Below are 13,955 nucleotides of genomic sequence, written 5' to 3' on the forward strand. Positions count from 1 at the left end.
CTGCCCCTGCAGGTGGACACACAGACCGTAACGCAGAGGCTCACGTGTCCCACACTATGCATTACCATTTGTGTACGCACTCATTTACATTTAGCAGGATTGTAAAAATTAATAGATAGTGCAGTTCTTCCAGCTAGATAATGCATGCAAATGGCAAGACAGTCCAAAGATACACACCATGGAGTAAGTCCCTCTCCCCACCGGCCCCTCTGGAGAGAGCCAGGCACGGTCACAAGTTTCTTCTGTATCCCTCTGGAGATAATCACAGCCTATGCGAGCATATGGATGGATATTCTTTTAAACATTGTGTTGCAGTTTGCTTTTTGGCTTGGATGTATCTGATGATTATTATATCCCTTACAATACACTGTGTTTTTTTACATTGCAGGAAAATCTGTGAGGGGCTAAACCGACAGGGTATTGCTGGGCATGGGGGAGGTTGGGTCCAGGTTTTTTGTTCCTTGTGACTTTTTAATGCCTTTCAGATGTGATGACTCTCCATACGCGTTCTCACACGTGACCCGTGACTCATGGGCCGAGGGCTCTGCATTTGGGACCCCCACCTCCACCTCCCCAAGATGCATTTCATTCCCTTGTTAATGTGTCACTGGAGTTGACGCTTTGAGGATAGGCAGGCTTGGTAGATAATAAAACAGTATTTGGCTTATGTTTAATCGCTGTCTCCTCCCACAGCCCGAGAACGCCTTAGCGTCCTTCAGAAAGGATTTGGTGGTGCTGTTTTTTATGTGTGTGTGTGTTGTTTTTTAAAAAAATTTTCTCCAAGGGACCTGGTCAAAGATTTCAAGCCTTAAATCTGATCAACCCAATCTGGGGCGGCGGCAGCTCAGTCTCTCCTCCTCGCTGTGCCAATCTGTTTCTGTGGTGGCGGGTGGCGGCTCGGTGTTAAATTTGGAGACCCCCGTGGGTTTCCCATGCCGACCTGCATATGTCTGCAGGCGTAGGGAAGGGAGGGCCGCAGACCCCCGTCGAGTCCCCGACTGCCAGCAGCAAGTTGCCGCAGGCGCACTGGCTCTGCAGCCCCAGGATCAAGGTGGGTTCACCTTGCACCAGGCCACCTGTTTCAGTTCCCTCCTCCACCAGGCAGGCTCTCTGACAGATCAGCCCAGGGAGGGGCAGGTGGGGGCCGAGGGGGATGGAGGGGGACCACAGACCCCCTGCTCATCTGGCATCTTCCCCAGCGTTTCCCACACTTGACCCACTAGATGAGAAGTCGGGGGTCAGGGCTGAGACCCCACAGTCCCCTTCATACCTCCAGCGCCTGCCGACTCAAAGACATCAGTAGATGCCCACCGATTGGGTAACCGCCCCCAGCACCCCCAGCCTGCTAGGCTTCCATGCAGTGGGAAGTAGGGACCCCCGGCCGAAAGCAGTCATGTTCTTTTTGTTTTTCTCCTAAGTTTTCTGTGTCTGTGTGCGATTGGAACGAAACATCAACTCTTTTTTTTTCTTTTTTGTCATATTTCAATATTGGCTTTCTTCCCCGCCTTCTTTCGAAGGCTCCTTTTATAACTTCGGCTGCTGCTGCTTAAATATAGATGTCGGAGCCCTCCTCCCTCCAGATTGTTTATATTTTTGAAGAGCCTTCTGCTTCGCTGTGACTGCTCCTCTCTTATCTGTATCCCCCGTTCCACCACATTGGTTTCGGTTGCTCTTTTTTTTCCCCTGCCTTCCCTTAACTGGGATGTGTTTCAAATGTGGTCTATCAAAATGTTCAGTGTTTCCCTTTTTTCTGCAATAGCTTTGACATCTGTTCTTGAATTCTAGCCCACGTTATTCCTTAGGACTTGTTTGCCCAAGATGTGCCTGAATGCCAGAAATACTAAGGGGAGAAGAGTGTGGTGTGGTGGTATCTTCCCCTCATCGCCTGGTTTGTTGTTTTATTGTTGTTGTTTTTTTTTTTTTTTCTTTCCTCCCCTGCTTTTTAAAGTGTCTACGATTCCTTCCTTCCTTCCTTCCTTCCTTCCTTCCTTCCTTCCTTCCTTGCTTCCTTCCTTCCCTCCTTCCCTCCCTCCCTCCTTCCTTCCTTCCTTCCCTTCTTCCTTCCTTCCTTTCTTCTTTCTTTCTTTTTTCCCTTGGGACACCTCACTCTATTGCCCAGGCTGAAGTGCAGTGGCGTGATCTCGGCTCACTGCAACCTTTACCTCCCCAGTTCAAGTGATTCTCCTGCCTCAGCCTCCCAAGTAGTTGGGATTACAGGCGTGTGCCACTATGCCTGGCTAATTTTTGTATTCTTAGTAGAGACGCGTTTCGCCGTGTTGGCCAGGCTGGTCTCAAACTCCTGACCTTAGGTGATCCACTCACCTCGGCCTCCCAAAGTGCTGGGATTACAGGCATGAGCCACCTCGCCCGGCCTGTCCATGATTTGTAAGTTGACAGCATGCTTTCATCCCATCCGGCATGGCCCACCCCGTAGTGGTACCAGGGAAGCATTTCCCAGCAAGAACTTGTAACGTGTAGGTTTGCTGGTTTACTTCCGCCAAGGAGGAAAGCCTGTGGGACTTGGTGAGGTGGGTGGTGGGGGGTGGAGAAGGAGAGGCTCTAGTGTGCTTCTTGGAGGCGTGGGGATCTTCAGCTTAGATTTTTCTCGCCGTTCAGCTCTGCTTGGACTCAGGGTGATGGTCCCCACCATGAGAAGCCAGCTGGAGCAGCCACCTTGGATCCCAGCAGAACGGGCCGCTGTGTGTCTTTAGTCGCCGAAGCGACTCGGCAGGAAAACAGGCCTTTTGGTGGCGACAGCAGTGTGTCCTTGGGCGCCTGCTGTCAGCCTGGAACACCATTCTGGGGCCATCTGCTGCAGGCTTGTTGGAAACAGATCCTCTTGGCAGCTCTTCCCAGAATTTCTGAGGCCAGGGCACAGGTTCTCTGGCGCGTTGATTATCGGTTTGTTGCGGGGAGCAGAGCCCAGAGCCCTCAGCCCCCTAGCGGGTCCTTCATGGGGAACCCACTCCTGGTGGTCCTCAGCGTTCCCATGCAAGTAATGTGATTTGAGAATAACCGCCAATGCCAGGTGCCTCGTTTCTGAAAAGTGGTTGGAAATAATTATTCTTGGAATTTACCTTTTAAAGGTCCCTCTTGAAAACTAATCATAGGTTAATGGTCTCGAACATGATGCTTGGCCTAGAGTGAGCTCACCATAAATATTTGTTGAATGAATACAAACCAAGTATTACTCCCAGAGATCCCAGGCCCACAGCGTTGAAGGACAGCCAGCCACACGGAATGCCCCGAGGAGCGGATGGCTCAGCAGAAGGACTAGAGCCCAGGAGAGTGGCTGGCTGGAAGGAACCCTTGGGAAGAACAGGCGTGGAGCAGCTTGGGGAGGCGGGTCCTTTGGGCATTAGCCTGATAGTTGTGACTGGAGCAAGAAAGATGTTTCTGTGTGTTCTGTTACGGGAACAGAGTCATTTATGGCCTGCACATTGAGGCATGACCCATGATGTTGAACGAGCTTGGTTTTCTCAACCACTTCACATGGGACGGACGTGGGATGGGGGGTAATTTTCATTTCTGTGCCTTCCCGCCACCCTCCAGCCCCTCCTCTGCCAATGAGTTGATGATCCCTAGAGCCACTGGGGTCTCTCCCCCAGTGTTCTGGTCAAATGCAAATAGGACCCTCCTCTAGTACACAGTGCGATTACAATCTCACTTTTCCTTTCCTGTTTCCCCAACAGAGAGAACTCGATGCCACCGCAACGGTATTGGCGAACCGGCAGGATGAAAGTGAGCAGTCCAGAAAGCGGCTTATCGAACAGAGCCGGGAGTTCAAGAAGAACACTCCAGAGGTGAGGCGCTTGACCGTCATGATCGCTTTGAAGGGATCTTAGAATGCTGGTGCATATTCAGGCGACGCTTCGTGAGCATTTCATTTTCATCAGACGAATGCACGGCCGGCAAACAACCCGTTTCTTTCCCCAGATGTCTTCAGCCCCATTTCCAGCAGAATGCATGCCATCCTGCAGGCTGTGGGGATGTGGAAATTGATAGGTTGTCTGGAAATATGAAAGTCAGAGCTAATTCCAGGTGCAGATACTGGACAAGCTGGGTCTGTAAGAACACGTGGGCAGGTGTGTGGGTGTCTCAGACCCTTGAGTTCATCCCAGACCCTGTCCCATGTCAGTTAGCAAGGCACCAAAGTCCATAAGGGATCCTGTGGGGTGGAAGGTCCTCGGGGCCTGCTTCCCTGGTGCTGGGGCAGGCAGAGTGTCTGAAGGCTGCACGCATCTGGGCATAGCAACGCGCCTAACGCTTCTTGTAAAACAGACATTTCGCCTGCTAGGCCTTTTAAATGCCTCTCTGTTTCTTGAAATATGCCGTAAAGGGCAATGGAAATGTGCTTTTTACATACTCCTGTTTTTTCTCTCATGAGTGTGCAATCGGGGGACAGTGTTGAGTTGCTGGGGTGGCGTTTTTCTGCTCGTTTCCTGGGCCCCTTCTTCCTTCCCTTCAACCCTGTCAGGGGCTTAGTAAGAAAAAAAAAAAAGATCCAAGCGTGTTGCAGGCAGATGAGCAGTCGCGGGAATGGCTTTCCGGGTGACATCTGCCAGTTTGGTCCCCATGGCGCTCATCCTGCGGGCTCGGACCCCAGCCTCTCTTACACCTTGCCCTTGTATGGGAAGGGGTGGCAGCTGCCCACAGCTTCGGCCTGGCTTCCGGGCTTGGGGAATCTTCTCCATAGCTCTTGGCTCCTCCATATAGGACATGGGAACATGCCTGGAGGCAAAGCTCCTTTCTAGGAGAGATGCCCCTCTCTTACATAATATTGCTGGGAAATTATATGTGAATTGCATTTTTAAAAGCGGACTCATTTAAAATGTTTCAAAGGAGGCTTGCTAGTCAAGGGAGTGCTGGTGTGAATCATTATGGAAAACAAATTAATAACCTTCTGTCTTCAGAATAAATATTTTGGGAGAAAGCTTGGTAGCAGAGTAGAAAGAAGGCAGCCTTTGGCCACAGAGCCAGCTAAGGGTTCAAATCTCACACCCACTGCTCGCCTCGGCTGCCCCTAAATGCGGGTACTCCATGTTTCACGAGACCAAAAATGCAGGTGGGAGTCACTGGTGCTTGGGGATTTCTGCCTTCACTGCCAGTGTTGGGAAGTGGGGGGCCCCATTCTCCATGTCAGCCTTGCCATGAGTAAAAAGAGGAGGAAAAAAAGAGCTGGGGACAGAATGTCCTTCTTCTGCCTCCAGCGGCTTCAGAGCAGACTTTCTTGGAACTTTGGTCTCCTGAGCGCTTGTCCTTGACTCAGTTTCCCCCAGCCCAAGCCCCGCCACATCCATCTTGCGAGCTCCTCTTAGTGCCATTCCTGTAGCTAGTGGTTGTCCGCCGTTCTGTATTGTCACTGCCCTTTCCTTGGTGACCACATGTCTGCGGGTTTCCATAGAAAATCTTAGAGGTTTGGCTGGGCGCAGTGGCTCACGCCTGTAATTTCAACACTTTGGAAGGCTGAGGCGAGCAATCACTTGAGGTCAGGAGTTCAAGACCACCCTGGGCAACATAACAAGACTCATCTCTGTTATAAAAAGTAAAAAGAAAAAAGAAAACATTTTATGATTAAAAACAAACAAACAAACAAAAAAACCCAGAAAATCTTAGAGGGGCAAGGCCATCCTTCAGAGGCCACGGACAATAAATACATGAGTGTAATCAGCCAGAGAATGAGGTTCCTAAGAGGCCTGGCTTCCCGGGTGTTCCTCAGAAGTCCCCAACTCCTAGTGACAGTGGAGGAGGAATGTGTCCCCCTTCAGTCACCCTGTCTGTTCCTTATGCTCTGCTGATAAATGCCGCTTGTACTGTGCTGAGCCCTATCCCTCCATCGTGCCTTGTGTCGAATTCCACATTAGTTACTCAAAGACACCTGGCCTTAAACTTCATGTTTTTATCTCCTTCTGATGCCAATAAATGGAAGAGGCTTGGGGAGGTGGCAGCCTGGTAGGTACCTGCCACTTGGGGCATTTCTTCTCAGGACACATTTTTAGACTCTGTCTTCATGGAGAAGGGGGCTGGAACTCACCAGGAAGGGGAGGCAGAGGATGGAAGGTCACCACCTGCTTGGCCTCAACCCCACCACTGCCAGTGGGTGGAGGGTGGCGCCCACTTCCTCATCTTTCGCTGTAGTAAGGAGGGTCTCACTGCAACATGTGGTCCTGGGGAGGCGGGGAGCAGGGAGCTGGCTGCAGGCTCCTGCCCCGCCGGCCCCTGCCCCGCCGGCCCCATGCACTTTCCCATCCAAGGACCAACCTGGAAATCTGTGGGGTGCCCACACGGAAAGTCCAAGACGAGACCCACTTCACTTGTGCCAGCAGCCAGAGCCTCCTGCTGGTAACTTTTTTTTTATTTTTTGAGACAGAGTCTTGCCCTGTCGCTCAGGTTGGAGTGCAGTGTCACAATCTCGGCTCACTGCAACCTCTGCCTCCTGGGTTCAAGCGATTCTCCTGCTTCAGCCTCCCAAGTAGCTGGCATTATAGGTGCGTGCCACCACCACACCCAGCTAATTTTTGTATTTTTAGTAGATTTCACTATGTTGGCCAGGCTGGTCTCGAACTCCTGAGCTCAGGTGATCCGCCCACCTCGGCCTCCCAAAGTGCTAGGATTACAGGCATGAGCCACCGCGCCCAGCCCTCCTGCTGGAAATTTTGAAACCACATAACACCAGAGCAGTGGTGGGAGCGGGGGGCTATGGCCAGAGTGTGCTGGGTGTGCAGGAGGCAGAGTTCCCTGCTGTTCCCTGTGACAGCAGGTGTGTGTGTGTTGGGGGGGAACCTGTGACAGTACGTGTGTGTGTAGATAGCACATGTGTGGAGCCTCAGCTCAGTGCCTGGCCTGTGCCCCGAGGGGACATTGGGTCACCGTTTGTTTGGGGTCTCAGTCTTGAGGAGCCACCACTGCCCCGACACTGGTTGCTCCTCTGGCCACACTGCAGGCTTGATTACTAACCGTGGAGGTGACGTCGGGATGTTGCATGTGTAGAAATGAGGCTTGCTTAGAGCTTTCGCCTGTGGGGTAGGACAGCCTGGCTTACTGGGAGGAGGGTGTCCTCTTCCCTACGGATGCAGCCCACAATCCCCACGGCAACATACCTTCCAGGGCACAGCGTGGCAGAGCCAGGGCTGGTGGTGTTCCTGCTGGTGTGACACCAAGGGTGTTGATCTTGATGGAAGCACCCGCGTCTCCCTTTGTTCTGGGAAAGGAGGAAAGGTTTCCCGGTGTCTGATGAATGTCTAATGTGTTCCACGGGGAGGATTAGGCACCCAGGAGGGTTCAGTGGGGAGTAAAGTTTGTCTGCCGTCGGAGATTTCACCTTCTAGACTGGCCCTGCCCAGATGTCACTGGGAAAAGCTCTAGTCCAGGAGGGAAAAGGTGGGCTCTGATGGGGAGGTGGCCGGGAGGGGTGCTGTGTGGTGGCTGGGACTCCGACAGGCGGGAGAAGCCACAGGAACATCAGGAGGTGAGCGCCAGGATGGCTGGAGCCTTGAAGGGTTTTTCTGGGGACAGGATCCTGCTCTGTCACTCAGGCTGGAGCGCAGTGGCACGATCACAGCTCACTATAGCCTCCAACTCCTGGGCTCAAGTGATCCCTCCATCTCAGTGTCCTGAGTAGCTGGGATTACAGGAACGTGGCACCACAATGCCTGGCTAGTATATTTTATTTTATTTTATTTTATTTTTATTTTTATTTTTTTTCTTCAAGACAGAGTCTTGCTCCGTTGCCCAGGCTGGAGTGCACTAGCACGATCTTGGCTCACTGCAACCTCCACCTTCTGTGTTCAAGCAGTTCTTCTGCCTCAGCCTCCCGAGTAGCTGGGATTGCAGGCATGCGCCACCATGCCCAGCTAATTTTTTTGTATTTTTAGTAGAGGTGAGGTTTCACCATGTTGCCCAGGCCAGTCTTGAACTCCTGACCTTGTGATCCACCCGCCTCAGCCTCCCAAAATGCTGGGATTACAGGTGTAAGCTACCGCGCCTGGCCGTAGTTTTTAAATTTTTTGTAGGAACGGAGCCTTTTGCTGTTCCCCAGGCTAGTCTCAAACTCCTGGGCTCAAGCAGGGTCCTCCCACTTTGGCCTCCCAAAGTGCTAGGATTACAGGCACGAGCCACCGCACCCAGCTGAAGGTTTTCTGTTTAGAATTAGTTTTTTAAAGTTTCAGTTTTATATCATTAGATTAATAGATTTGTCATCATTTGATATTGTGTCTTTTTAATCCAGAAATTGTAGTTAATTTGCAGAAGATTGCAATTACTCTGCAGATAAAATTGTATACATTTTCTCTGAATCTACAAAAAGAGTCCCTTTCAAAGAAAAACGTTTTTAAATGTTCTAACTGAATATCCATTCCCTATTGAATTAAGAATCAATCGTGGAGCATAATAGGTGGTGGAGTGTTTCTAGGGTATATTGCTTTCTATATTTTTGTTTTTTTGGAATATAGTGGCACAATCATAGCTTACTGTGGCCTCTGATGTCCTGAGCTCAGGCGAACCTCCCCTTATAGCCTCCAGAGTAGCTGGGACTATAGGTGCGTGCCACCACACCCTGCTAATTTTATGTTTTGAAGAGACCAGGTCTCACCTTCTTGCCCAGGCTGGTCTCAGACTCCTGGGCTCAAGCTAAATCACCCACCTTGGCTTCCCAAAGTGTTGGGATTACAGGTGTGAGCCACTGCGCCCAGCTCTGCTTTTTGTATTTCTTACTTCAGGCGACATACTTAGCAGCTGTGCATCTTGGGGCAGATACCTCCCAAAGCCCCAGTTCTGTCATCTATAAATAATGTAACAACAGAGCCCCGCTCACAGGGTTGCTGTGTGCACATATGTGTGTGTACGTACCCATGTGCCTGTATGAGAAGGGCTGCCCACAGGCCTGTCCCTAGAGTTTAGCTTATGTTCATTATTAGTATTAACCTGGGAATACTCACCGTATAACTCATGAGATACAGTGGATTTCTGTCCCTCAGAGCTAGCTTGGGGAATTTCTATATTTTATTTTATTTAATTAATTAATTTATTTATTTATTTATTTATGAGGCGGAGTTTCACCCTTGATACCCAGGCTGGACTGCAGTGGCGCCATCTCTGCTCACTGCAACCTCCGCCTCCCAGGTTCAAGTGAGTGTCTTGCCTTAGCCTTCTGAGTAGCTGGAATTACAGGCACCCGCCACCATGCCCAGCTAATTTTTTGTATTTTTAGTAGAGACGGAGTTCCACCTTGTTGGCCAGGCTGGTCTCGAACTCCTGACTTCAGGTAATCCACCCGCCTCGGCCTCCCAAAGTGCCAAGTGGCATGACCCACCGCACCCGGCCTTAGCTCGGACAACTTTTTAAAAAAATAAGAACAAATATAGGTAGTGTCAGCTTACAGTGTTTCAGAAGTCGGTTTGTGGCCAGGCATGGTGGCTCACGCCTGTAATCCCAGTGCTTTGGGAGGCTGAGGTGGGAGGATCACTTCAGACCAGGAGTTTGAGACCATCCTGGGCAACATAGTGAGATTCCATCTCTACAAAAAATCAAAAGATTAGCCAGGATGGTGGTGTATGCTTGTAGTCCCAGCTACTTGGGAGGCTGAGGTGGGAGCATGGCTTGAGCCCAGGAGGTTGAGGCTGCAGTGAGCCATAATCACACCACTGCACTCCAGCCTGGGCAACAAAGTGAGATCCTGTCTCAAGAAAAAAAAAATTGGTTTGTAATAACAGTTAATCATCTTACAAATATTTATTGAACACCTTCCATGTGCCAGACAGTTTGGCCCTGGGACTAAAACCCTATCTCCATTTTTTAAAAAGTGTCTTATCTTTCTTAGCAAGCAAATAGAACCCAATAGCAGAGTGTGTTAAGTGCTGGGATAGAATGACTGGAATCTTCTGACTGCAGACTTTCCCCACAGAAACACTCTTATGTCAGTGGTGATAAAGTTCTCTGGATAAGCCACATGTGGCTCAGTCACCCTTTTTATACATAAACAGTTCTGCTTTTTGAGCCTTGGTTCTTAACCTTTAAAATATCCATGAAAGTTGAGGAGCTACGCCCCTGGGAAATGCACATGTTTGCAGTTTCTGGGGGGCTCCCAGACACTCATCCATGCACCCCTAGTTTAAAACACAGTTCTCTGGGCCCATAGTCCCAGTTTCAGCTCACCATTCCAGGAGAACCACGTGGGTCACCTCCACCCTCCTTCTCCTCCTTGTGCCCTGGGGTGGAAGGGGTTGAAGGAGGGAGGAGTGGGGACTCTAGAGCTTTGGGGTGGGTGACAGATGAGTACCAAGGCCTGACCGTTGGGCAGGGACAGGGTGTGCCTGGCCTTGGGTTGGGTGCTGGGGAGTGGGAGATGGGTGAAGGAACAAGGCCACCTGATGTGACAAGGGGCTCCATGGGCTGGCAGCAGGGGTGGCACCTCTGCACTGGGCTGGCCACAGTGTGTCAGGAGGGAGCAGCGGCAGCTTTCTGGAAGCCTGGTGGTGTTAGACTCATGTATGTGAGCAGTGGAGGCTGAAAGCAAACCCCAGAAAGTGTCTCTTAGCCTTTCCGTTTGCCGTTTGCTTTTCCATGGCTTTGATCGTGGCCAAACTCCGATTTCCCACGTGTGCGATTCCAGAGTTCTTCTGGAGGCGAGGTCACGGGAGGTCTGCAGCACATCTGACCTGCAGCCCCGGCTCACTGGCCTGGCTATAGGGAGTTAGTGGATGGAGAGTGGCTGGGCAGGTTGGAGACCAGCTAACCCAGCGTGGGGTCCTCCCTGGAGAAACCCCCCAGTGCTCCTGCGACATCAGCCTGGCTTCAGGGCTCTGCTATTTGAATGTGATGCTCAACTCTCCAATAAATGGTCGTCTGTGTTAGGCTTGCTTCCAGAAAGAGCGCAGGGATGGTTTTGGGTTTTGTTCTGCTTCTTTTCAGTATGGGAGGAACCTTCCCTGATGGGAGGAAAGAGAGGAGGAGAACCACATTCCTGAGATGCTGTGATTTTATCATGAAACCATCCCCGGCCCTCATCCTGGTGACGTCAGTCGGCCCAGTCCTACTCCAGAACGCTTCTTGGGTGTCTGTCTGAAGGACTTTGCTCGGTTAATTTTTGTCTCCTCTAAAACATATCCCGTTGCTCTGGGAGGAGAGCCGAGCTGTGGCTCAGGGGCCGTCGCTGGTCATTTTTGCCCTGATGTATTTTTGCCTCCACATTTCTTGATCTCTGGAACGTTAATCCCAATGATGCCTGGTCTGCGGTGCTCACAGTCTGCGTCTGTGTTTTCTACACCTGTCCTGCTCAGATGCACGTGATGTCACACCCAGGTCTCCATCTTGGCTCTTGTTGGCTGCAGTGGCAGCCCTGACTGTCGGGGACGCCTGGCTCAGCACGCCCACCTTGCAATAGGGAGCACCCTGTGCTGCTCACAGAACTGCCTATCCACTTTCTTTTCCTTTCCTGGGTGCCAACGTCTTCCTCTGCCCCTTCTACGCCCGCCTGGCACATTTCTCTGATTTCTGTGTTCCCGGGTAGCAGTTGTAAAAATTCAGGCTTGGGAGTTGTCTTGAGATAGGACTTGGAAAGGAATCTTTTACCGTCGTTGAAATTGGCTAGATTTGTGGATTCTTTCCCGACCCTGGCAGGCGCGGCGAGGGGAGGAGGTCCCTCCTTTTTATTGATCAGGATGCACTCACTGTGTGCGGGGTAAGCCAGGAAGCCACACGCCTGACGCTATCTCTGCATTGGTGAGGAAGACAGAGGATGGGAAGATGCTGTGAACTTTTATGATTCGTTTTTCACTCTCGGTGAGAAAAGGAGCTAGCAGGATGGGTGAGGGAGTGGAGGGTAGTAATATATAGTTGTGGCCTGGGCCCAAACGCATTTAGTCACTGCCTCGACAGCCTTTATATAGACACCACCAGAGTGACTCAGCCTGGAAAAAGAGAGTCACTTAAAAATAAAGTTGCGACTCCAGTGGACACGTGGTGCACAGGCTGCCCCGAGATAGTCACCAGGGCTCCATGGCCCTGCACGCCCCCCAGGGCCCTGGGCGAGTCAGGTGATGAAGTGAGGGTGATCGTTGTCACCCCATCTTGGCATTGTCATGAGGATTTAGCAAAGTCACATATCATCCCCAATTACTTTTTTCTTTTTTTTTTTTTTTTCTTTTTAGAGACAGGGTCTTGCTCTGTGGCCCAGGCTGGAGAGCAGTGGCATGATCTCAGCTCACTGCAGCCTCAACCTCCCAGCCTCAAATGATCCTCCCACCTCAGCCTCCCGAGTAGCTGGGACTACAGGCATGCACCACCATGCCTGGTTAATTTTTTTTTTTTTTTTTTTTTTTGTAGAGATGGGGTCTCACTTTGTTGCCTGGGCTGATCTCGAATTCCTGGGCTCAAGTGATCCTCCCACCTCAGCCTCCCAAAATGTTGGGATTACAGGCGTGAGCCACCGCATCTGGCCTTTGATGCTTTTTAAACATGAAACAGTGTCCAGGCATCATCAGCTACTCCTTGATATGTCCGTGTTACCCAACGGGACTTTCAGTTCTTCTCTGTTATCAACAAATTTTGTTTTACTTCTCATTAGACCCTAAAACCACTGCACACAGAAAAGTGAAAAGCCCAGCCTCATTTTCCTTTCATCACGTTGAGCCCATTGAGTTGGGTTCATTGAAGGCCCACAGCCCGGATGTGACACAATGGGGCCTTTTTTTGAGCTAGAATTCCACTCCATCACCCGGGTTGGAGTACAGTGGCTCAATCTCGGCTCACTGAAACCTCTGCCTCCCAGGCTCAAGCAATTCTCCTGCCTCAGCCTCCCAAGTAGCTGGGACTACAGGCATGTGCCACTGTGCCCAGATAATTTTTTTGTATTTTTCGTAGAGATGGGGTTTCACCATGTTGGCCAGGTTGGTCTCAAACTCCTGGCCTCAAATGATCCACCTGCCTCGGCCTCCCAAAGTGTTGGGATTACAGGCATGGGGCACAGTGCCTGGCCAAAAGTAGATTTCTGTAGAGATAAAAACCCCCAGGGGTGAGGGGATAGAGTAACGAGGAATGACTGATAGTTGGTATGAGGTTTCTTTTTGGAATATAAAAATGTCCTGGAATAAGACAGTAGTGACACTTGCACAACTTTGAATATGCCAAATGCCACTGAACTGTGTACTTTAAATGGGTGAGTTGTATGGTATATAAATTATATATCAATAAAGCTGTTATTTAAAAAATCCAGCCAGGTGCAGTGGCTCACGCTTATAATCCCAGCATTTTGGGAGGCTGAGGCAGACGGATCGCTTTTGCTCAGGAGTTGGAGACCAGCCTGGGCAATGTAGTGAGACCTCGCCTCTACAAAAAATAGAAAAATTAGCTGGGAGTGGTGGTGGGTACCTATGGTCCCAGCTACTCAGAAGGCTGAGATGGGAGGGTTGCTTGAGTCTAGCAGGAGATTGAGGCGTCAGTGAGCCATGATTGCGCCACTGCCCTCCAATGTGGGTGACAGAGTAGAGACCCCCATCTCAAAAAAAAAACAAACACTAAACTAAATTAAAAAAGAATTCCTCTCTTTGTGGGGGTGTCAGAAACCCCTGAAGAGATTTCTTATTCATTTGTTCTCTCATCCTCTGAAGAAACTCCCCACAGAAAAGTGTCTTGTGAATTTTCATTTTCTCAGGGGGCAATTTGGTTTTAAAAAGGCCACTCCAGGATTTGGCAAAATGAGAAAACCCCAATAATCAACTTGGGTGTTTAATCATTCTAGAATCACCTACTGTTAAGTTATAATAAGCCTTTAACTAGAAAAAGTTTAAAAATTAAAAGTGAACTTTTAACTGTTACCAATTAAAACCCTTTAAGCCAGTTTATCAACCCAAGACATTATTTTCTTTCTTTTGGGTCTCTAGGGGAGAAGAGGTTCCTTGAGTGGGAACAGTAATGAAGGCAATTTGAACCTCATTCAGGCCCAAGTCAGGGAGGGTGGC

The 13,955-nt window shown here is 50.3% G+C and overlaps 1 protein-coding gene across 6 annotated transcripts in view; it reads left to right on the plus strand.

Annotated features, from left to right (window-relative positions):
- CUX1 (cut like homeobox 1) overlaps nt 1-13,955 on the plus strand; it is a 474,797-nt gene that overhangs the window by 91,212 nt on the left and 369,630 nt on the right. For all 6 annotated transcript variants that reach the window (XM_030796740.1, XM_030796741.1, XM_030796742.1 and 3 more), the window contains exon 2: nt 3,693-3,803. In XM_030796740.1, coding sequence (XP_030652600.1) covers nt 3,693-3,803 — 111 coding nt within the window. The remainder of the gene's footprint in view (nt 1-3,692; nt 3,804-13,955) is intronic.

Source organism: Nomascus leucogenys, chromosome 17, assembly GCF_006542625.1.
Source record: "Nomascus leucogenys isolate Asia chromosome 17, Asia_NLE_v1, whole genome shotgun sequence".
Lineage (NCBI taxonomy): Eukaryota > Metazoa > Chordata > Mammalia > Primates > Hylobatidae > Nomascus > Nomascus leucogenys.